The sequence below is a fragment of the Plecotus auritus genome, assembly GCF_963455305.1.
Source record: "Plecotus auritus genome assembly, chromosome: 9".
In the NCBI taxonomy this organism is placed as follows: domain Eukaryota; kingdom Metazoa; phylum Chordata; class Mammalia; order Chiroptera; family Vespertilionidae; genus Plecotus; species Plecotus auritus.
The window spans coordinates 79,524,126-79,547,065 of record NC_137783.1 but is presented as its reverse complement, the minus strand read 5'-3'; the positions used below and the strand labels follow the sequence as shown (position 1 = coordinate 79,547,065).

General features: G+C 39.3%; 1 protein-coding gene across 7 annotated transcripts in view; it reads right to left on the bottom strand.

Moving 5' to 3' along the window:
• The window catches only part of GRIA4 (glutamate ionotropic receptor AMPA type subunit 4), a 430,608-nt gene that overhangs the window by 86,507 nt on the left and 321,161 nt on the right, over positions 1 to 22,940 (bottom strand). For all 7 annotated transcript variants that reach the window (XM_080641389.1, XM_080641388.1, XM_080641385.1 and 4 more), the window contains 2 exons: positions 21,318 to 21,371; positions 4,575 to 4,733 (listed from right to left, as the gene is read on the bottom strand). In XM_080641389.1, the coding sequence (XP_080497515.1) occupies positions 4,575 to 4,733; positions 21,318 to 21,371 (213 nt within the window). The remainder of the gene's footprint in view (positions 1 to 4,574; positions 4,734 to 21,317; positions 21,372 to 22,940) is intronic.

Here is a 22,940-nt window from a genome sequence, read left to right as displayed (position 1 = left end):
GTCAGCTTTACCTTTGCGAACGATTTAATTCTTTCCCACATGTCTTATTCTGCTAATGTTAAAAAATCATATATATGGGCGCACACACTGCTAGATGGCATCCAGGAAAATCTTATTAATTAAACACTTCATTTTAATAAAGTGGTTAGATTGGTGATGAGTACTGTTTACCAAGGTTTGCAGATAACAAAACAGTTTGGCAGAATCAGGGCAGAGGCAAGGGTCTGGGCTTTGAGAAGAAAGAACTAGATGAATTCTTGTTCTGCTATGCACAATCTTATGGGAATGTGGAGTACATTTTCAGCTATGAAACACAAAACAGAGCAAAACAAACAAACACCAAAAACAAGCCTGTGATCATTGTGAGAATAAAATTTTAGATCATATCTGAGAGCTCTTGAAAAATGTGCTAGACCCTGGCTGGCAATGGTGAGGACTACAAAGACACATAGTAGATGGTTTCTGCCCAAAGGTGTTTATAGATGTGACACAAATAGACAAGTAACTAGGATAAGTCCTTGGTGAGAAGTATACACTCAAAGATTATGGTGATTATGGTGATTACAAAGGAGAAAGGATCATATGTTCTGGAGGACTAAGAAGTCTTTATAGAGAAAGTGAATTTGAGTTCAAGGTTGGGACGGTGGAAATGAAGGTGGAGGGCAGCTGAAGTGCAGCAAGAGCAGGGGACTGAGGAGTGGGAACAGTTAGGACTGTTCAATTTTCCTGGCCCCAAAGGGAGCAGAGGGACAAAACTGGAAGGACGTGTTAGGCCTGTATTGTGGAAAATCTTTATTCCAGAAGATTTTTTTATTTTTTAAAAATATTTTAAAATATATATTTTTATTTTATTAATTTCAAGAGAGAGAGGAAGGGAGAGGATAGAGAGATAGAAACATTGATGAGAGAGTAACACCATTGATCAGCTGCCTCCTGCACGGCCCTACTGGGGATCGAACCCACAACCCAGGCATGTGACCAGAATAGAACCTGCGACCCCTTCAGTCTGCAGGCAGATGCTCTATCCAGTGAGCCAAACTGGCTAGGGCCAGAATATTTTTTTTGAAGCCAGTGTGAGACAAGGTCAGAAATCATGTTTTAAATCTTGGTCAAAACACTACCAAAAAAATCAAGTATAATTTTATTAATGTAATCCTCATTATTCATGGATTCCATATTTAAAAATTTGCCTTCTTGGTCAAATTTGTGATCCCCAAATCAATCATCAGGGCAGTAATTTGTATATGTGTGTGGCGTGGTGCTAACCTCAGTTCCCCAAGGCACAGGTTCCCAGCTGCAGCCCAAGGTGGCGCTCTGCCTTCCTGTTTCAACTCTCAGGCTGTAGACAAGTGTCCCCGTGTGATCTGTTTAGTGCCAGGTTTCTCATGGTTTTGTGCTTTTCACTGATAATTTCGCTGCTTAAAAGGGCTCAAAAGTGTAGATCTGCTTAGTGTTCCTCAGAACAGGAAGGCTGTGGTGTGCTTTATGGAGAATATACTTGAGGTAAGCTTTGTTCAGGCATGAGTCATAGTGCTATTGGCCATGACTTCAATGTTAATAAGTCAACAATCCTACATAATAAAAGCCTAATATGCTAAGTGTCCAACTGTTCATTGGCAAGTCGCTATGATGCACACTGACCACCAGGGGGCAGATGCTCTGACTGGTAGGTTAGCTTGCTGCTGGGGTCCAGCGGATAGGACTGGGCAAGATGGGGTGGACACGCCCTGGAGCCTTCCCGTGGTCCTTCCCTGGCCCCGATCATGCACCACTTTGGTCCATTGGCCTGGCCTGCGCCCTCTCGCAATCCGGGACCCCTTGGGGAATGTCAAAGAGCCAGTTTCTGCCCGATCCCACAGGCCAGGCCGAGGGACCCCACAGGTGCACGAATCCGTGCTCTGGGCCTCTAGTGTATTGTATAAGCTGTCTGAAAACAGAAACATGTGTGCTATGTGTTGATCAGTGGACAAAAACGCTGTGACTGGAGGCTTGCAGGAACCTAACCTTGTATTTCCCCTGGGAACTAGGGTCCAGTGTTCACATTCAGTGTTTACAGCAACTTTACAGAACATAACTACTGTGAATAATGAGAATCACCTGTATATATGGGGGTTGGCAAAAGTAGGTTTACATTTGTTAGTATATGAAACACTTTATTATTATACTAGAGGCCCGGTGCACAAAATTTGTGCACGGAGGTGTGTGTCCCTCAGCTCAGCATGCACCTTCTCCAATCTGGGACCCCTCGAGGGATGTCCGACTGCCCGTTTAGGCCCCGATCCTAACAGGATCCTGTTAGGATCGGGGCCTAAACGGGCAGTCGAACATTCCTCTCACAATCCAGGACTGCTGGCTCCCAACTGCTCGCCTGCCTGCCTTCCTGATTGCCCCTAACTGCTTCTGTCTGCCAGCCTGATCACCCCCTAACCACTTCTCTGCCAGCCTGATTGATGCCTAACTGCCCTCCCCTGCCAGCCTGATTGCCCCTAACTGCCCTCCCCTGCAGGCTTGATCGCCCCCAACTGCCCTCCCTTGCAGGCCTGGTCCCTCCCAACTGCCCTCCCCTGCTGGCCTGATCACCCACAACTGCCCTCCCTTGCAGACCTGGTGCCTCCCAACTGCCCTCCCCTGCTGGCCTTCTTGTGGTGGCCATCTTGTGTCTACCTGGGGGCAGCCATCTTTGACCACATGGGGGTAGCCATCTTTTGTGTTGGAGTGATGGTTAATTTGCATATTACTCTTTTATTAGATAGGATTATTATTTATTAATTGTTGTATTTTTCATATGTACAACTGTGAACCTACTTTTGCCTATCTCTGTATTTATTAAATGGCCACTGAGTGCTTAGCATCATGCTAAGAGCTGTGAAAGATGAGAAAATTATATGTATTTACATATAAAAATAACATATGACACTAGATGCATTTTATATGCCAAAGCTGTAGATAGATAAGTCTAGTTACAGGTTAGCAAATAGAAGACATTGGGATGGGCTAAAGGCAGGGAAGGGCTAAGGACCACAGTGGATACTTTGACCACATGTTAATACTATCACTGAAATGGAAAATAGTCACAAGAAGGAACAAAACATTGACAGGAAGTTTGAAGCTCATTCTAGCTACTAAAACTCAAAGGGTAACAGAAACTTGAACAGATGGTTTGCAGAAGAAATGTGAGCATAATTAATGGTCTCACAACACAAGGTATGAGGAAGGAAGAGATAAGGTTGTCTAATGAGGAAGAGCATCTCTGCAGACACTGAGGGCAGAATGAGGGGAGCCTGCTGTCTAGCAAACAGTCTAGATTAGAAATGCGTTCAAAAGGAAGCTTTTCATTCTTCTCTTTGGGTATGAATACTTGATATGATTGAGCTTTTGGCATGATTCATCTCTGAACCTACTAAAGGCAATAGAGAGAATAAAAGAATTCACAAGGTTTCTTTAAAAAAATTATATATATATATATATATATTGATTTCAGAGAGGAAGTGAGAGGGAGAGAGAGAGAGAGAGAGAGAGATAGAAACATCAATGATGAGAGAGAAACATTGATTGGCTGCCTGAAGACTGAAAGGTCCCGGGTTCCATTCCAGTCAAGGGCATATGCCTGGGTTGTGGGTTTGAATCCCAGTAGGGGGTGTGCAGGAGGCAGACAATCAATGATTCTCTCCCATCATTGATGTTTCTATATATCTCTCTCCTTCTCCCTTTCTCTTTAAAATCTATAAAATCATGTATATATGAGCACCTCTGTTCTCTTTTGGAAAAACAACACAAAACAGGAAAAATGTGCTATAATCAGAAATTTACCTGCTTCCTTTGCAGATACGAATAACACTTCTGCTATGTCTATCGGAAAAAATTAAACAACCAGGCCTTTTACTATTTATTTGAAAGAAAATTTTTTTAGAAGCTTGCATATTTTACATTCTACCAATTTCCTAATTTATATACTAATTTAAATCACTTTGAAAACATAGGTTTTTTATTTTATTTTTTTTCCTGGGTGGATAGATACCAATGTTGTTCAAATTTGAAATATTTAGTTAACAAATTTTGTTTGGAGCATACAATTCCCCTGGCTGGTGTACTCAGTGGTTAGAGCATCGTCTGGTGCACTGATGGGTTGTGGGTTCAATTCCCAGTCAGGGCACATACCCAGGTTGCAGTTGGATCCCTGGTCAAGACATGTGTGTGAGGCAACCAATTGATGTTTCTTTCTCACATCAGTATTTCTCTTTCTCTGTCCCCTGCTCCCTTCCTCCCTTTCTAGAATCAATGAAAAGCATATCCTTGGGTGAGGATTAAAATAAAAAAGCATTCCATATCTTCAATGAAAATTTATAAAGTAATAATAATAACAGGAAACTGCTTGAGCTAATATCTACCACTTCTACTCTTAAATACAGATATTTAGAAATTATTAAGGGCTTGTGCAGCACAGTGATAGTGACAAAATGCTTCTGCCCATCACCCTATGTCTGATGACAAAGTACCAGAAAAACTGCATCATCAACTTCCTATGTTAAATTTGAAAAACACTAAACATACATAAGACAAAAACAAACAAATACCTTTGGAGGAGTCTCAGATCCTGGATACTCTCTCTGGTCTAGTTTCTTCCAGCGATCCATTAGTTTGGTTACCATAGGTGTATTAAAATCCACCAACTGGAATCCTGTAACATTGGCTCCACCATGTATAAACCTCTCAAGAGAAATATCCTTGAATCCCTATAAAAATCAATATGATAGTTTGTTTAATTCATCATTATGCATTTTAGCTCTTCAATGCTAAATAAATTGAATACACACACACACACACACACACACACACACACACACACACACATATATATATATACACTAGAGGCCTGGTACATGAAATTCATGCACGGGTGGGGGGGGGGCCCTCAGCCCAGCCTGCACCCTCTCTAATCTGGGACCCCTCGGGTGATGTCTGACTGCTGGTTTGGGCCCGATCCCTGTGAGTTTGGGCCTAAACCGGCAGTTAGACATCCATTTCACAATCCAGGACTGCTGGCTCCTACCTGCCTGCCTGCCTGATTGCCCTGAACCACTCCCATGCCAGCCTGATTGATGCCTAACTACTCCTCTGCCAGCCCGATTGCCCCCAACTGCCCTCCCCTGCAGGCCTGGCCCCCAGAACTGCCCTCCCCTGCTTGCCTGATTTTCCACAACTACCCACCCCAGCCGGCCATCTTTGATCACATGGGGGTGACCATCTTGTGTGAGGGCATGAAGGTCAATTTGCATATTACTTCTTTTACCTCTTTATTATATAGGATATATATATATATATATATATATATATATATATACACACATATATATACACACACATACACACACACACATATACTAGAGGCCTGGTGCATGAAATTCGTGCACGGGGGCCGGGGGCTGTCCCTCAGCCCAGCATTCAGCCTCTCCAATCTAGGACTGTTGGCTCCCAACTGCTCGCCTACTTGCCTTCCTGATTGCCCCTAACCGCTTCTGCCTGCCAGCCTGATCACCCCCTAACCACTCCCCTGCCAGCCTGATTGATGCCTAACTGCTCCCCTGCCAGCCTGTTTGCCCCTAACTACCTTCCCCTGCAGGCCTGGTCACCCCTAACTGCCCTCCACTGCAGGCCTGGTACCCCTCAACTGCTCTCCCCTGCAGGCCTGGGTCCCCCCCAACTGCCCTTTCCTGCAGACATAGTTACCCCCAACTTCCCTCCTCTGCCAACTGGGTCACCCCTAACTGCCCTCCCCTGCAGGCTTGATCACCCCCAACTGCCCTCCCTCGCAGGCCTGGTTCCTCCCAACTGCCCTCCCCTGCTGGCCATCTTGTGGTGGCCATCTTGTGTCCACATGGGGGCAGGATCTTTGACCACATGGGGGCAGCCATTTTGTGTGTTGGAGTGATGGTCAATCTGCATATTACTCTTTTATTAGGTAGGATAGGGGCCTGGTGCATGGGTGGGGGCCAGCTGGTTTGCCCTGAAGGGTGTCCTGGATCAGGGGGGGCGTTCCCTTGGGGTGTGGGGTGGCCTGGGTGAGGGGCCTGTGGTGGTTTGCAGGCCGGCCATGGCCTCCGGTGACCCAAGCAGAGGCCTTAGGATCTGGGATTTATTTGTCTTCTACAATTGAAACTTTGTAGCCTCCGTGGAGGCAGCCATTTCTGTTGGGATTTATGTATCTTCTATAATTGAAACTTTGTAGCCTTAAGCGGAGGCCAAAACAGGCCAGGGCTGCAGAAGCTTGGCTTCCTCCATCTCCGTGGGCAACCCTAACCTCCTGCTCTCTCCAGCTCCGTGGCTGCCGCCATTTCTGTTAGGCTTTATTTATCTTCTAGAATTGAAACTTTGCAGCATTGCGTGGAGGCCTGGGCCAGCAAGGGCAGGTGGAAAGTTTGGCTTCCTCCATTGCCAGGAAACCCAAGCCTCCCTCCTGCTCTCTGTGGCTGCAGCCATCTTGGTTGGGTTAATTTGCATGCTTGCTCCTGATTGGCTGGTGGGCATGGCTTGTGGGTGTAGCGGTGGTATGGTCAATTTGCATATTACTCTTTTATTAGATAGGATATATGTATATATATTTCTAATAAAGCAATGACTGGAAATATATATATTAATACATATAATATATTAATATTATATATATAATATACATATTATATATATATATTAATATATATATATAAAATAAAGCAATGACAGGTGCAAGATCCAATTATGTCAGTTTAGTTGTTAAATTCTGTCACTCAAAATCTAATACATGAGAAAAGGCCATAAGTGTTTTCAGTTTAGTTCAACTCAATTTAACATCTACTTCTTAAATGCCTTTGAATGCCTTTTATGATGCATAGCTGGTGGATATAAGAGATGAATATGGTATCATCAGCAAGTCTCTTGTTGAGTACATAACTGTCCTCTGGGATTGATGAGCAAAAATGTCTTATGTGACAATAATATCAAGATATCATGGTTCTATGAGTCTGTGATGGATTACACCTTTTTAGTGGTTCAGTTTAATTACAAAGTGCTCTAAAAGCAGACAGAGTTGCTAATTTGAGCCAGTGAGGGTAAAAGCTTTGATTACATCAGTCTCTACAATCTTTATAGTCCTGGGAAATGGTAGTGAAGAGAAGAGAGCAAGATAGGCCATTCATGGCCTCCTGTATGATAGGAAGAAAGATTGTGTCCAACCAGTGGAGTGAGGCTGCTGGCACGGGAAGGTGTCATCTTTTTGGTCCAGAGAATGTTAATTGAGTTTCAATAATGCTGAAAAAGTTATTTCTATCTATCTACCTATTATCTATCTATCTATCTATCTATCTATCTATCTATCTATCTATTATCTATCTATCTATCTATCTATCTATCTATCTATCATCTATCTATCATCTATCTATCTATCTATCTATCTATCTATCTATCTATCTTCTATCTATCTATCTATCTATCTATCTATCTATCTATCATCTATCTATCATCATCTACCTTGTTTTACACCTGGTCTCCCTTTGTCCCCATTAAATATTTAAAATGCCTTACAAAAAATACATACTCAATGAAAAGTGTAAAACAAAAAAAAATTACAAGAAGAGGGCACAGAGCATATTAGGGAAGAGAATTAATAAACGCAAAGATATTAGCTCAGAGAAAAGAAAACACACACACACCCACATACACACACACACACACACACACACACACATGGGCTTGTACATCAGTATTTGAATTATTTTTTGTTTTCTCTTAGATTTAGTAAAGTTCCTTTTAAAAATATGAATTTGACTCAATTGTTGTGGAAACTAAGAGAAAGTGTTTTGTCTTTTTTTTGTGGAAGTAAAATATGCAGCAGTGACCTTGCAGTTACAAGAGGAGTCAGAGCAGGAATCAGGAAGGAGAAGAAGACCTGGGATTGTCTCGCCAACTGACTGCATCTCAGCCATGTTTTTGGAAACATCTGTGTTTTTTTAAAAATAACAAAGGAGGTTGCCTTGCCAATACATGCACATTACTGTTGGCCACCTAAAAGGAAACAAATCAGTCTCTTGGCAACTTAGCAAAGTTGCTATGGAAAGCCCCAGGAGTGTGAACTAATAGCTAATATTAATGCTGGGCTTGTTATGCATCAGGCACTTTACTAGACACAACACATGGATTATCTAGTTTATCTCTCATAACAAGGTTATGAGGTAGATCCTATTATGAGCCATCTATACTAATAAAAGGGTAATATGCTAATTAGACCAGGTCGACTGGACATCTTCCGGACATCTACTTCCTTCTGGAAAAAGCCACGGAGGCCAAGGCAGAGGAGATTAGGGGCGATCAGGCTGGCACGGGAGCAAGCAGTTAGGGGTTATCAGGCCAGTGGGGGAGCAAGAAGTTAGGGTTGAGATCAGGCCAGCACAGGGGAGCAAGCAGTTGGGGGCAATCAGGCCAGCAGGGGAGGACAGTTGGGAGTGATCAGGCCAGCAGGGGAATGGTTAGGGGGTGATCAGGCCAGTAGGCAGAGGCAGTTAGGGGCAATCAGGCAGGCAGGCAGGCGAGCAGTTAGGAGCTAGCAGTCCTGGATTGTCAGAGGAATGTCTGACATCCCCTGAGGGGTCCCAGATTGGAGAGGGTGCAGGTGGGCTAAGGGACACACCCCATGCACGATTTTGTGCCCTGGGCCTCTAGTATTTTATAAATAAGGAAAACTGAGGCTCAGTGGGTTACAGCAAAACTATTCAAGTTCACCCAGCAAATATGTATTGGAGCCAAGATATCTCTTGAGTTTGCCTTTTTAATTCCATGCCCTGTGTATTCTTATAAATATGTGTGTTTTTAATTTTGGTATTTACCATAATGTCCCTAGGAGAAGGGGGGTGTGGGTAATAATACTGTAGAAAACAGCCCAAACTCTAAATCCCACTGTGGTAACTTCCCCACATGTACAATGAGAATGAGAATGCTAAGGTAGCTAGCACATCTGGTTTGGATTTAGTAAATAATGGCTATTCTTAATTTATTCATTCAACAAATATTTATTTCATGCCTATTATGTGCCAGCTAATTTGACAGCTCATCAGTAACATTCTCATTTCACGGGGAAAGAAACTAGGCACCAGAAAGCAAATCTATGTTTCTGAAATGGGGGCAAATGCTGCCCATCAATCTCTAGCTAGTAAAATGTCAGTTAAACATTTGTTTGTTTCTACGAGAATATTGAGCAGACCCACAGTCAAGCAAATAATTTCAGTTTTCTAAAAGCCACAGTGATTCAACTATTGCATTAGTTGCTAATTGATGACATTATTATTTTCTTCCCGCAGTGGCTACAATAGACGCTTTCTTTCACAGCATAATCCCACAGCTGCAAGACGCGCAGGCAAAGTTTCAGCCTTCAGAAAAGTCATCTGATGTCAAGACTGATAAATAACAACCCACATTTCTCTGATTCCGTCCTGCTGCTATGCTGCAGGTAAAGAAAAAAATATTGCCACATCTGATTATAAACTCCTCCCAGTTGTGATCCAAATGAATGGTGGCTGGCTAAGTTCATTTTAGCTATGTCTGTTTGAGTACAGGCAATGTTTTTCATTTTGTATATTTTTAAAATAATTTTATATAGGAAAAATGATAGGATCTAGACTGTGAAGCAGTTTTGTTGGAAACAGGTATTTTGGTGGTGATTTAGATTTCAGTTTTTACCCAGAGAATATTGTGGAACTGAAAGTTCTGGGTAACGTTATAATAAGATTGTAATTCTGCATTGGAAGGGCGTGGGAGGACCTGGGAGAGGCTTCCTACTCGTTGAAATGGGTTGTTCAACAAAGCCTCATGTCACAATGGTTAGTGACCTCCTATGGAAAGATCATCTTTCAACTTGGTTTTCCTTTTAATTTCCACTTACAGTCCATACATCCTCTGAAGGAAAAGGGGGGATTAATAAATTATAGACCTTCAGATAATATGATGACTAGTGATATAAACCTATATAGGTCCATCACATCATAGGTATTTAATAAACGTTCATCCTTCCAGATTTGTCTAATTCAGAAAACATTTGTGCTGTTTTGCATTTCAGGCTCACTGGTTATCTAAATCACTGAGACGCTCTGGTACAATGAGCAGAAGGAATGTCAAATCAAAAGAGAGATTCCCTCTTAACATTGTTTAAAATTTAGGTTGTTAAGAAATTGATTAAAGTACGCATTTTTGAAGGTCAAAGCAGATATGTTATATGACCTTCTTTGTACCTTGTTAGTTCTGGCTTAAAGCCAATTTTGTCTAATATAAGTATAGATTCTCCTTCTTTCCTTGATTCTAGTTGCATGGACTATCTTTTATCCTCTCCTGCACTTTCAGTCTATGAGTGCCTTTAAATCTGAAGGAGTCTTTTGTATGCAGCATATAGTTTGGTCTTTATTTGATCTATTCAGGAACTCTATGTCTTTTAATTGGAGGATGTAATCCATTTACATATAATGTTATTGGTAGGATGGACTTGCTATTAGCATTTTAATTTTTTTTCCGGCTGATTCATAGATCCTTTGTTCCTTTCTTCCTCTCTTGCTCTCCTCTTTTGTGATTTGATGATTTGATATAGTGATGCCTTTCACTTCATCTTTTGTGTTCCTACTCTAGGTTTTTGCTTTGTGGTTACCATGAGGCTTACTAAAGCATCTTATAGTTATAACAGTTTAACTTAAGCTTATAACAACTAAACTTTGAACACATACAAATCTCTGCAATTTAAAACATTCCATCCTACATTTTATGTTTTTGGTATTATAATTTACATATTTTATATTGTGTATCCATTTATAAACTATTGTATTTATAATTCCTTTTACTGCTTTTGTCTTTTAACCTTTATTTTAGAATTAGAAGTGATTTACTCACCACTATTACTACAGGGTGTCTTGTATATTGGAGTATTCTGAATTTGTCTGTATATTTACCTTTACCAGTGGATTTTATACTTTCATGTTAGTAATTTGTGTCCTTTAATTTCAGCTTGAAATGTTAACATTTCTTGTAAGGCCACTCATGGTGATCAACTCTTTTAGCTTTTGTTAGTCTGGAAAACTATCTCTCCAATTCTGAATAACATCTTTGTCAGGTAAAGCATTCTTGGTTGGCAGTTTTTCCTCTATCAGCCCTTTGAATATATCAAGCCCTTTCTTCTTGCTTGTAAGATTTTGCTGAAAAATGCACTTATAATCTTGTAGTGGTTCCCTTGTACATAACAAGTTGGTTTACTCTTGTTTATTTTTAGATTCTCTCTTTGTTTTTATTTAATTTAATTATAATGCGTCTCAGTGTGTTTTTCTTTAGATTCAGCTTTTTGGTATTTTTTTGGTCTTCTTGGATCTGGATGTGTGTTTCTTTCCCTGGCTTAGGAAAATTTTCAACTATTACTTCTTTGAAAAGGCTTTCTGCCCCTTTATCTCTGTCTTTTCTTTCTGGAACCTCTATAATGTGAATATTAATCAATTTGATCATGTATCATAAATCCCTTAACTATCTTCAGTCTTTTTTCATTCTGTTTTCTTTTTGTTTATCTGATTGAATTCCACTGTTCTGACTTCAAGTTAGCTGCTCTTTTCTTCCCCTTAATCTAGTCTGCTGTTAAACCCTATACTGAAATTTGAAGTTCAGTTATTATATTCTTCAGCTTTGTGATTTCTGTATGGTACCTTTTTATATCTTCTATTTCTTTGTTGAAATTCTCATTTTGTTTTTGTGTTGCTTTCCTCACCTCACTAAGCATCTTTACAACTTTTTTTGAACTCCCTTTTGGACAAACCAGGGCAGTCTAAGCTCTCAAACCTGTGTGATTGCTCACGCTGCCTTCTTTGAGCACCTAGATGCAGGTGATTATGAGCCTGACCCTTAGGCAGCAGCTTGAAAGTATGCAGTCAAACCCATTTAAGGAAAAATTGCGAACTGGGCATTTTGCTTGTTTCCTCAACACTGAGCCCTTGGGGGATAGCTGTGGCAAGTACTCTCATGCACTACCAGTTAAGAACTGCTTCACCATTTGCTACAGTCCTGTGGGGCTTGTGAATGCAAGCTCAGTTGGCTATCAGATTCAGTTGTCCTTTGGGCAGCATAAGCAGAAGATGGGGTGCCAGGCATGTGTACAATCTCCTTCTAGAGACAGGTTGGCAATCTGGTTTACAGTAAGAGGAAGCTGGAGGAAAGAAAGTGGCATACATGGTTACCTGCTCCCCCAGGTGCCATGGAGGATCACAGCCAGCCCCTACATGTGTGAAGCTAGACCCTTGAAGATGGACTCTCAGGCAGCAGGTTGCAAAGTATAGAGTCAATCCTCTTCCAGGAAAATACTGGGAGATGGGCATTTTTCTTTCTCTCTCTGTGGTGAGGCCTGTTGGGATAGTCACACAGAGTGCTCATGCACCCGTTTAGAATGGATTCTATTTTCTATAGTTCTGTGGATTTTGTGGATACATGTGCCATTGGCTTTCAGAGGTAGACATTTTTTTGGGGGGGGGTCTGTCTCTTGAGTGTCAGTGGTGCTAAATTTTCAGTCCAAATCTTTGCTCCTCGTGGAGAAACTGGGAATTGGGGATTCCCTTAAAATTGTATGACACTGTACCAGGGATAGTGCTTATGGAGAGAATGTGTCTCAGCCTTTCTTACTCATTTTGATGTGGGTATTTTCTTAGTTGCCTGAAGTATAAGAGTCATTCAGCTACATAATTTCTGCATTTCTTTCAGAGGAATTGCTCCGTGTGTGCATCTGTGGGATGAAGGACATTCAGGAGCTTCCTCTGTCTCCATCTTGATCCCTCCAACTAAATCAATCTTGATGAGTTGGTTAAGTAACAACCCCATTAATTGAATATTATAATTGTAATTTAGAAATATAATTCTTTTCTTAACTTTACTTTTAGAATGTTTGTTGCTACTATATAGAAATACAGAGAGTTTTGTATATTGACCTTATATTTTGCAACCCTGCTAAACCCATTTATTAGTTTTCAGTTTTTTAAATTAGATGTCTTAGGATTTTCTATATATAAAACTGTCTTTCTCAATCTGGATGCCTTTTATTTATTTTCTTGCCTAACAACCTTTGCTTGAACCTTTACTACAATGTTCAATAAAAATGAGGAGAGGGACATCCTTGTCTTGTTAGAATCTTAGGGGAAAATCACTCAGTCTTTCAATATTAAGTATAATATTAATACAATCTTTCTTTTGGTACTTAATTGATTTCACATTGGGGAATCTTATGGGCATAGTTCTTAAGAAATAGCTGTTGATTGGCCCAATGAAACAAAAATCATTCTGCTTTTGAAAGTCAGTTTCTTAAGAATAAATGAATAAGTCAATAGAATCCATATTAATAAACTACATTATAATGTAGATATGTACAAATTACATATCTGGCCTAGTCATGTGTTACAATGATACCAATTATGTATGGTAAAAGCTTGGTTATTTTTAGTCAGAGTGATAATTATATTACCCAATACAAGCAAAATATTTTTCTACTCCATATGCTGTTAATTAGTCATTTTACAGATAACTTACATATGCTACCATATAGTAGGGCTGTTTAAGACAGTCTGTGATACCCATTAGGATGTTATAGTTATTAATTCTTTCCATTTTGTATTGGTTTGTCAATATCAGAAATTTATTTCTGGCATAACAAAGTATAACATGTCAATTTTCTTTTTCTGAATTCCATTGTTTGGAAAGAATAGATGTCAAAACTTGCTATTTGCCAGAATCTCCTTATATAATGTCATTGTGAATTCAGACATTTCATAAGCATGAGATTTTCTTTTTGGTCTTACAGTGATTAATACCGGAATATACTAGTTTTAAGATTTACATATATTTGAATTTTTATAAATATAATATTCAGACTCTGGGCCTTCTAAAAATAATGAAAAGCATTAGTCAAAGTTTCTCAGTATCTTCATAATAATCCCTTAAGTAGCATAATTATACTTTATTCAAGAAACACAATACAGTAACTGTTTATAGTCTATTGCTGCATTTTAATATCTCAATTCCATAATGAAACTGAGGTCACTAACCACAGAAAATTCCTATCTCAATATGTGATGAAGATAGTGGATACATTGCAATCTCTTTGCAGCCATTGTTTCTTTTCCTTCTTCAAGGACAATATCCTCACCAAAGAAATTGGTGGGAAATGTGAAAAAGAAGAAAACATTCTGAACTTCTCGAAGATATACCACTTTTGAGATCAAGCCCTTGGGGCAGATGATACGCAAATAAAGCAAGGAGAATATCCCTCGCATGGCTAGTTCATTCCCTACTTGGCAGAGTTAAGAAATACCAAGTGAGACTTGCCAATAATTTAAAAAGACTTGCCTTAGGTCATTAAGGATTTTATACTAATGCATATATCTGATTCAATAACCAACTACATTTAATATGAGAAAAACTGACATAATTTTTAAACAATTTGAATTACAATACAAAACTTTCTTAAATAGCCATTTCAATTTGTTTTTCTTAAAATTAGAGAACACGGTTTGCCAGTTCCCATCATTCTTGTAATACCTCTAAGTATTGGCAATCTTTTTTTTATTCACTTTTTATTATCTCTATAATAAAAACCCAGTGGTCGTGATGCCGTAACGACCAAAGACTGGTCACCAGGAGGTGCATTGAGCACTTCTCAGTCCCTCCCCTCTACCCCGACCTGTGAGCAGTGGTTCTCACGGTGGGCAGGGCGGGAGACAAGCTACTAGCAACGCTATGAGTGGCCGAGGGCTATGAGTGGCAGAGAGCTATGAGCGGCAGAGGGCGGGGCAGCAAGCTACAAGTGGTGATGGGCAGACAGCCAGCTGAGGCAAGCGGAAGCAAGCTACTCATGCACAATTTTGTGCGCACTGGGCCTCTAGTCATTTCATAAATGATAACAACTTGTATTTATAATTCAAGTCCCAAACAAAATCCTGGGGGAAAAACACAGTGTGTTATTCTTAGAATGGTCATTTTAGACTATCCTTTATAATTTATTTATAAATTTTTATTTAAAAAATTCTTTATTGTTGGAAGTATTACATATGTTTCCTTTTCTCCCTATTGTCCTCTCCCAGCCTGCCCCTGCCCCCCCAGCCTTGGCCTTCACCCCTCCCCCTGCATTATCTATGTCCATTGGTTATGCTTATATGCATTCAAGTTTTTAGTTTGATCTCTTATTGCCCCACCCCTACTCACCCTCCCTCCCTAGCCTTCCCTCTGAGGTTTGACAGTCTGTTTGATAATTCTCTGTCTCTGGATTATTTTTGTTCATCAGTTTATGTTGTTCATTATGTTCCACAAATGAGTGAGATCATGTGATACTTATCTTTCTCTGACTGGCTTATTTCATTTAAGCATAATGCTCTCCAGGTCCATCCAAGCTGTTGCAAATGGTAAGAGTCTTTCTTTTTTACAGAAGCATAGTACTCCATTGTATAGATGTACCATAGTTTTTTAATCCACTCATCTGCTGATGGGCACTTAGTCTGTTTCCAAATCTTAGCAACTGTAAATTGTGCTGCTATGAACATAGGGATGCATAAGTTCTTTCTGATTGGTGTTTCTGACTTTTTTGAATATATTCCTAGGAGTGGGATTACTGGGTCAAATGGGAGTTACATTTTTAATTTTTTGAGGAAACTCCATACTGTTTTCCACAGTGGCTGCATCAGTCTGCATTCTCACCAGCAGTTCCCTTTTCTCCACATCTCACCAGCACTTGTCATTTGTTGATTTGTTGATGATAGCCATTCTGACAGGTGTGAGATGATACCTCATTGTAGTTCTGATTTGCATCTCTCAGATGATTAGTGACTTTGAACATTTTTTCATATGTCTCTTGGCCTTCTGTATGTCCTCTTTTGAAAAGTGTCTATTTAGGTCCTTTGCTCATTTTTTATTGGATTGTTTATCTTCCTTTTGTTAAGTTGTATGAGTTCCCTATAAGTTTTGGAGATTGAACCCTTATTGGATGTCATATTGGCAAATATGTTCTCCCATGCAGTAGGTTTTCTTGTTATTTTGTTGATGGTTTCTTTTGCTGTGCAGAAGCTTTTTATTTTGATGTAGTCCCATTTGTTTATTTTCTCCTTCCTTTCCATTGTACTAGGAAATGTGTCAGTAAACAATGCTATGAGCTATATCTAAGATTTTGCTGCCTATGGATTCTTCTAAGATTTTTATAGTTTTCTGTCTTCTGTTTAAGTCTTCTATCCATTTTGACTTTATTTTGTGTATGGTGTAAGTTGGTAGACAGGTTTCATTTTTTTGCATGTATCTGTCCAATTTTCCAAACACCATTTATTGAAAAGACTATCTTGACTCCATTGTATGCTCTTGCCTCCTTTGTCAAATATTAATTAAGCATAATGACTTGGGTAGATTTATGGGTTCTCTGTTATGTCCCAAGTGTCTGTTCTTGTGCCAGTACCATGCTGTTTTGAGAACAGTGGCATTGTAATATAACTTGATATCTGGTATTGTGATCCCTCCAACTTTGTTCTTCTTTCTCAGGATTGCTGCAGCTATTCAGGGTCTTTTTTTTATTCCAGGTGAATTTTTGGAGAGTTTGTTCTAGGTCTGTGAAATATGCCATTGCTATTTTAATGGGGATTGCATTGAATCTATAGATATCTTTGGGTAGTATGGACATTTTAATGATGTTGATTCTACCAGTTCATGAACACGTTATATTCTTCCACTTGTTTATCTTCCTCTATCTTTTTTTTTCAATGTCCTGTAGTTTTTGGAGTACAGGTCTTTTACTTTCTTAGTTAATTCCTAGGTATCTTAATTTTTTTGTTGTAGTGGTAAATGGGATTTTTTTTTTCATTTCTCCTTCTGTGAGTTCATTATTGGTGTATAAAAATGCCATAGATTTCTAGGTATTAATTTTGTTTTATACTACATTGCCAAATTTACGTATTAAATCAAGCCTTTTTAGATGGAGTCTTTAGGGATTTCAATGTACAATATCACATCATCAGCAAATAATGACAGTTTTACTTCTTCTTTTCCAATTTGGATGCCTTTTATTTCTTCTTCTTGTCTGATCGCTATGGCTAGCAATTCCAGTACTATGTCAAAGAGGAGTGGTGAAAGTGGGCATCCCTGTCTTGTTCCTGTTCTTAGACAAAATCCTTTTAGTTTTTGCCGATTGAGTATGATGTTGGCTGTAGGTTTGTCATATAAGGCTTTTATTATGTTGAGGTATGAGCCCTCTACTCCCACTTTGCTGAGAGTTTTTTATCAAGAAAGGGTGTTGGAATTTGTCAAATGCTTTTTCTGCATCAATTGATATGATTGTGTGATTTTTATTTTTCCATTTGTTTATGTGATGTATAACATTTATTGATTTGTGAATATTGTACCATCCTTGCATCCCTGGAATAAATCACACTTTGTCAGGGTGTATAATCTTTCTAATGTAATGCTGGATCTGATTTGCTAGAATTTTGTTGAGGATTTTAGCATCTATGTTCATCAGGGATATTGGCCTGTAATTCTCTTTTTTTGTAGTGTCTTTATCTGGTTTTGAGGTTAGGGTAATGCTGGCTTCATAGAAAGAGCTTGGAAGTGTTCCTTCCTCTTGAATTTTTTGGAATAGTCTAAGAAGGATCAGTTTTAGTTCTTCTTTGAATGTTTGGTAAAACTCCCCTGTGAAGCCATCTGGACCGGGGTTTTTGTTTTATGGAAGTTTTTTGATTACTGCTTCAATTTTATCGGTTGTTATTGGCCTGTTCAGGTTTTCCGATTTTTCCTGATTGAGTATTGGAAGATTGTATTTTTCTAGGAATATACATCTTATCTAGGTTGTCCAGTTTGTTGGAATAGAGTTGTTTGTAATATTTTTTTTTTTACAATCCTTTGTATTTATGTGGGTTTGGTTGTTACTCGTCTCTTTCATTTCTGATTTGGTTTATTTGGGTCCTCTCTCTGCATCATGGTGAGCCTGGCTAGAGGTTCATCAATATTGTTTATCCTTTCAAAGAACTAACTCTTCATTTTATTGATTTTTTTTTTTTTTTGGTCTCTATGTCATTTTTTTCCACTCTGATGTTTATTATTTCCTTCCTTTAGCTTACTCTGGGGTTTTCTTGTTGCTCTCTTTCTAATTCTTTAATTTGTAGAGTTAGATAATTTACTACCAGTTTTTCTTGTTTTTTTGAGGTAGGCTTGTAGAGCTACGAACTTCCCCCTCAGGACTGCTTTCACTGTGTCCCATAGGATTTGGATTGTTGTATTTTCATTGTCATTTGTTTCCAGGATGATTTTTATTTTTTCTTTGATCTCTTTGGTAACCCACTCATTGTTTAATAGCATGCTATTTAGCCTCCAAGTGTTTGATTTTTAAAAAATTGTTTTTATTTAGTTGATTTCTAATTTTATGCCATTGTGCTCTAAGAAGATGCTTGATATGATTTCAGTCTTCTTGAATTTGAAGAGATTTGCCTGTGTCCCAATATGTCATCTATTTTTTAAAATGTCCCGTGTGCACTTGAGAAGAATGTATATTCTGTAGATTTGGGGTGAAATGTTCTGAAGATGTCAATTAGTTCCATCTGATCTAGTGAGTTGTTAAGGATTACTGTTTCTTTGCTGAAATTTTTTTGTCTAGAGAATTTATTCCATGATGCCAGTGGGGTATTAAAGTCCCCTACTCTGATTGTATTACTGTTGATCTCACCCTTGATATCCTCCAGAAACTTTTTTATGTATTTGGGTGCTCCTGTATTGGGTGCATATTGTCAGAATTATATCCTCTTGTTTTATTGATCCCTTTAGTATTATGAAGTAGCCTTCCTTATCTCTTGTTATGGCCTTCACCTTGAGGTCTATTTTGTCAGATATAAGTATCACTACCCCATCTTTTCTTTCATTTCTTTTTGCCTGAAAATTTTTTTTCCATCTCTTCACTTTCAGTCTGTGTGAGTCCCTTGTTCTGAGGTGGGTCTCTTATAGACAGCATATATGTGGGTCATGTTTTCTTATTCATTCAGCCACCCTATATCTTTTGATTAGAGCATTTAATCCATTTACATTTAAGGTTATTATTGATAAGTACTTATTTATAGCCATTTTTATTTTTTATGCCTGTTCCTTCTATTTCTTGTTTTTATAACAGTCCCTTTAACATGCCTGCATTGCTGGCTTGCTGGTAATCAACTCCCTCAGCCATTTTTTGTCTGTGAAGCTCCCGATTTCACCTTCAGTTTTGAATGATAGCCTTGCTGGATAGAGTATTCTTGGATTCAGTCCCTTTCTTTGTATCACTTTGTACACTTCATTCCATTCCCTTCTGGCCTGATGTGTTTCTCTGGAGAAATCATTTGATAGTCTAATGGGAGATCCCTTGTAGGTAACTTTCTGTCTCTCTCCTGCAGTCCTTAAGATTCTCTCTTTGTCTTTAACATTTGCCATTGTAATTATGATGTTTCTTGGTGTGGGTCTTTTGGGTTCATCTTGTTTGGGATGCTCTGTGCTTGTGTGACTTTTTTCTTTCCCAAGTCAAGGAAGTTTCTTCAAATAGCTTTTCTAATCCTTGCTCCTCTTCTTGTCCTTCTGGAACCTCTATTATATGGATGTTACATCATTTCATGTTGTCCCAAAGCTCCCTTATACTCTCCTCCTTCTTTGTAATTTTTTTCTCCAATTGCTGTTCAGATTGGGTGTTATTTTTCTATCCTGTCTTCTAACTCACTGATTCGGTCCTCTGCTTCTTCTATTCTACTGTTGAAATCTTCCATTGTGTTCTTTATTGCAGCTATGTCATTCTTCATTTCCTCTTATTTCTTACACAGGGTGAATTTCTCATCCAGATTTTTGAGCATTCCTTTTCTGGCAATTCCTCATTTCCTTTTCTTTGTTGATTGTTTCTTTTTCTCCCCATTTTTGTTGTCTCTTTCTGGCTCTGGGAACCCTGCTTGGGGTCTGAGAGGTTGAAGTCCCTAGTGGTTCAATGATTCAGGATTCGCTAGCCCAGAGGCTGGATCTGCCTTGAGTTTCATACTTTATTGTCTCTGCTCTGAATTGTATCCCATTCTCCCATGGCTCTGGTCCCTCAGATTCTGCTTCAGATACTTGGGGTTGGTAGGGACACCTGCACAGTTCCTGTGATGTGTGATTCCCTGTGAGGTCCCAGAGCCCTCTGGCATGCAATTCACTGTGCAGCCCCAGCACCCAAGGCAGGATGGCACCCTAGGTCCCTCTTCCAGTACACTTTTAGCATGGTCCTGTGACCTGTGGCTGGGCGCATCTGGTTGTACCGGCATCTCTGTCCTGGGCCTTGGGTTGAGTATGCACCAACTGAGGGCTCTCTCCTGGGCCAGGAGTGGAGGACATGCTGGAGTGCAGCTTTGTACTGGGACTGGGGGCAGGGCGGGGCAGGGGTACCCTTGGTTTGCACTCACAGCTGGAGACCTGAAGTGTGGGATCCTGGGATGCTGGGTCTAGGCTCCAGTGAGGAGGTGCAGCTTGGGAGGTCTCTCTGGCATGCACTCACTGCAGATGTCTGGGAGCCTAGGGTGTGGGTATCATGCTACTCACTGCAAAGGCATGGTGGTGGTCCCACACGGGTTATGGCTAGCAAGCAGCTCCCATTCATAGGTACACGGCGGTGTCAGAGGTTAGTCTGGAGATTGATGTTGCTGTGATCCTGGCCTCTGCTGCTTCCCCCTTCAAGATGGTGTGGGTTCCTCACCAAAGCTGTGTAGGCCTGGGAGTGCCTGCGGTGGTAGCAGGGCCTCCCCATCTAGGAGAGCTAGATCTGCCAGTCCCGGGGATTCCTGTGTTATCTAACTGTCCCTCACTCACCCACACACACACCACACATGTCCACATATGCCCCTCTCACTCCTTTCCTCTGTCACACTTTCTCTCTGCTGTTAATTAATATTTCTCCTAATTAATTTCCATGTTGATCTCTGGAAATCTTTATTCATAGAGTGGCATTTATAATCTATATAGAGAAAAGGCCATTATTTAATGTGGAGTGATATCATAATAAAGCAAACATTATAATTAGTTTTAAAGGTCATATTGGCAGATATCAAGCTAATTTGCATCAAATATATTGAATTCTACATTAGAAATATAATGATCTTTGAAACAAACATAGAATCCTATGCAACAAAAACTTAGTAAGTAATATAGTAACAATTCTTCAACTGATTAGTAAGTAATATATTGCAATCATTTATTGGAACATTATTTTGAGGCATAGTTGAAATAATCTTGAATGCTTGAGAAATTCTTATGGAAAATAGAAAATAAAGAGTTCTTACCAAGTTTGCAATGATATAATGGTAGCCTTTAACATGCTTTCCAACACTCACAATCTGTGAAGATATAAGGAAACAAGATAAACCAATTTTAATTTTACTGAATGATTATATTTTTAACAGTAGAATTTTAACCTTTTAGCATAATTCCTTATAAAAGCTGATGAAAAAATGACATCATTTTCCTTATGAGAGTGAATTATCTAAATGAATAGTTTACATATCTATATTTATAAAAGGCTAAGTGACCGACTGTCCATCCGACCAACTGACTGGTCGGTACATATAATGTGCACTGGCAATTTAAAAATAAACTTTGACTCTTGGAAGCTCAGCTATGCATTTGAAATGTTTTACATGGCATTTTTACATGTTTTGTATGTCAGATTTATCTTGTCCACAATTTACCTAAAGCAAATTTCCCTTGACAATCTCACCATAAAGATGATAATAAGCAATAAATAGATGAGATTATAAAGAAAATTCAGTAAAGAAACAGCTTAATTAGTCATTATAATGGGTAACCCAAAACTGAGTGATTTATCATGGGCAGAGTAGCCTGAAGCTCTCTTATTTTGGGGGCATCTGGGACACATACAGCTTATGCAAAAGACAATTATCAAGAAACATGATGATTGGTTCTCACCTGGGAAACTGCATACCATTCAGTTTACTAGAAATTACTACTATTTGACATGAGCAGGGATTATTGCCTCTGGGCAACCCACAATTTATCTCTTACTGATTCATCATAACTTTCTCTGTTGTGGCTATCTAAGCCTTTTTGCATTCTCTAAGCTCCCATGCAAATCCTGTCTCTTCTTTCTCAACACCCTTAGCTTATGATTTCTGTGTGGCCTCAGTCAATATATTGTCTCTGCTTTCTTTTAAATTCACTTTAAAGTGTAATATTTATAAATGTGAAACCAGTGGAAATTCTGCACTGGGCATCTTTGTAAAGAAATCATTATCAGTTCCAGATTGCCTGGCAAAGAACTATAATAAATTAAAAGTTATGTAATACATTTTCAAGGGATGAGGACTTAGAGAAACCACAAAGAACCGAAAGTGACAAGAATCCTGGCAGCAAAGGCCTCGAGGAACTTGATATGCATCAGCATTCTGGGAAATGAGGGCCCCAGGGAGCAGTGATCTGCAGATTTATCTACCTGGCTGGTGATGCTAGAAAGAATACCATTTCTGCTGATCTAGATCCAGGCTGGGAGAAAAACAACTGTGCTGCACACATTGTTGCAAAGACCTCATTGCTTGAACACTCACCACCCTTACCTGGGGTGGTCATGGTTTAATGCAAAATCTTGGTCCTTCTGCCAACTATCCGCCACTTGATGAAAGTTTCTTTGTGAAAAAATCCAATTTATATGCCATAGTAAGGAATCCTATACCTAGAATGTCAATTACTTAAGTAAAAAAATGACTGGGTAAAATTAACAATGTCATTAGTGTTGTTTTACATCTTTCATCATCTCAAACAAAGTGAAGACTATTTTATATATAAAAAAAAAATCTGAGTGACTTGAATTTGGATGTAGTCCAAACCTGTGTCTCTGATGTTATTCTTTATGAAGAGGGGAAAGAAACAGCTTGAGGTGAATTATATGAATA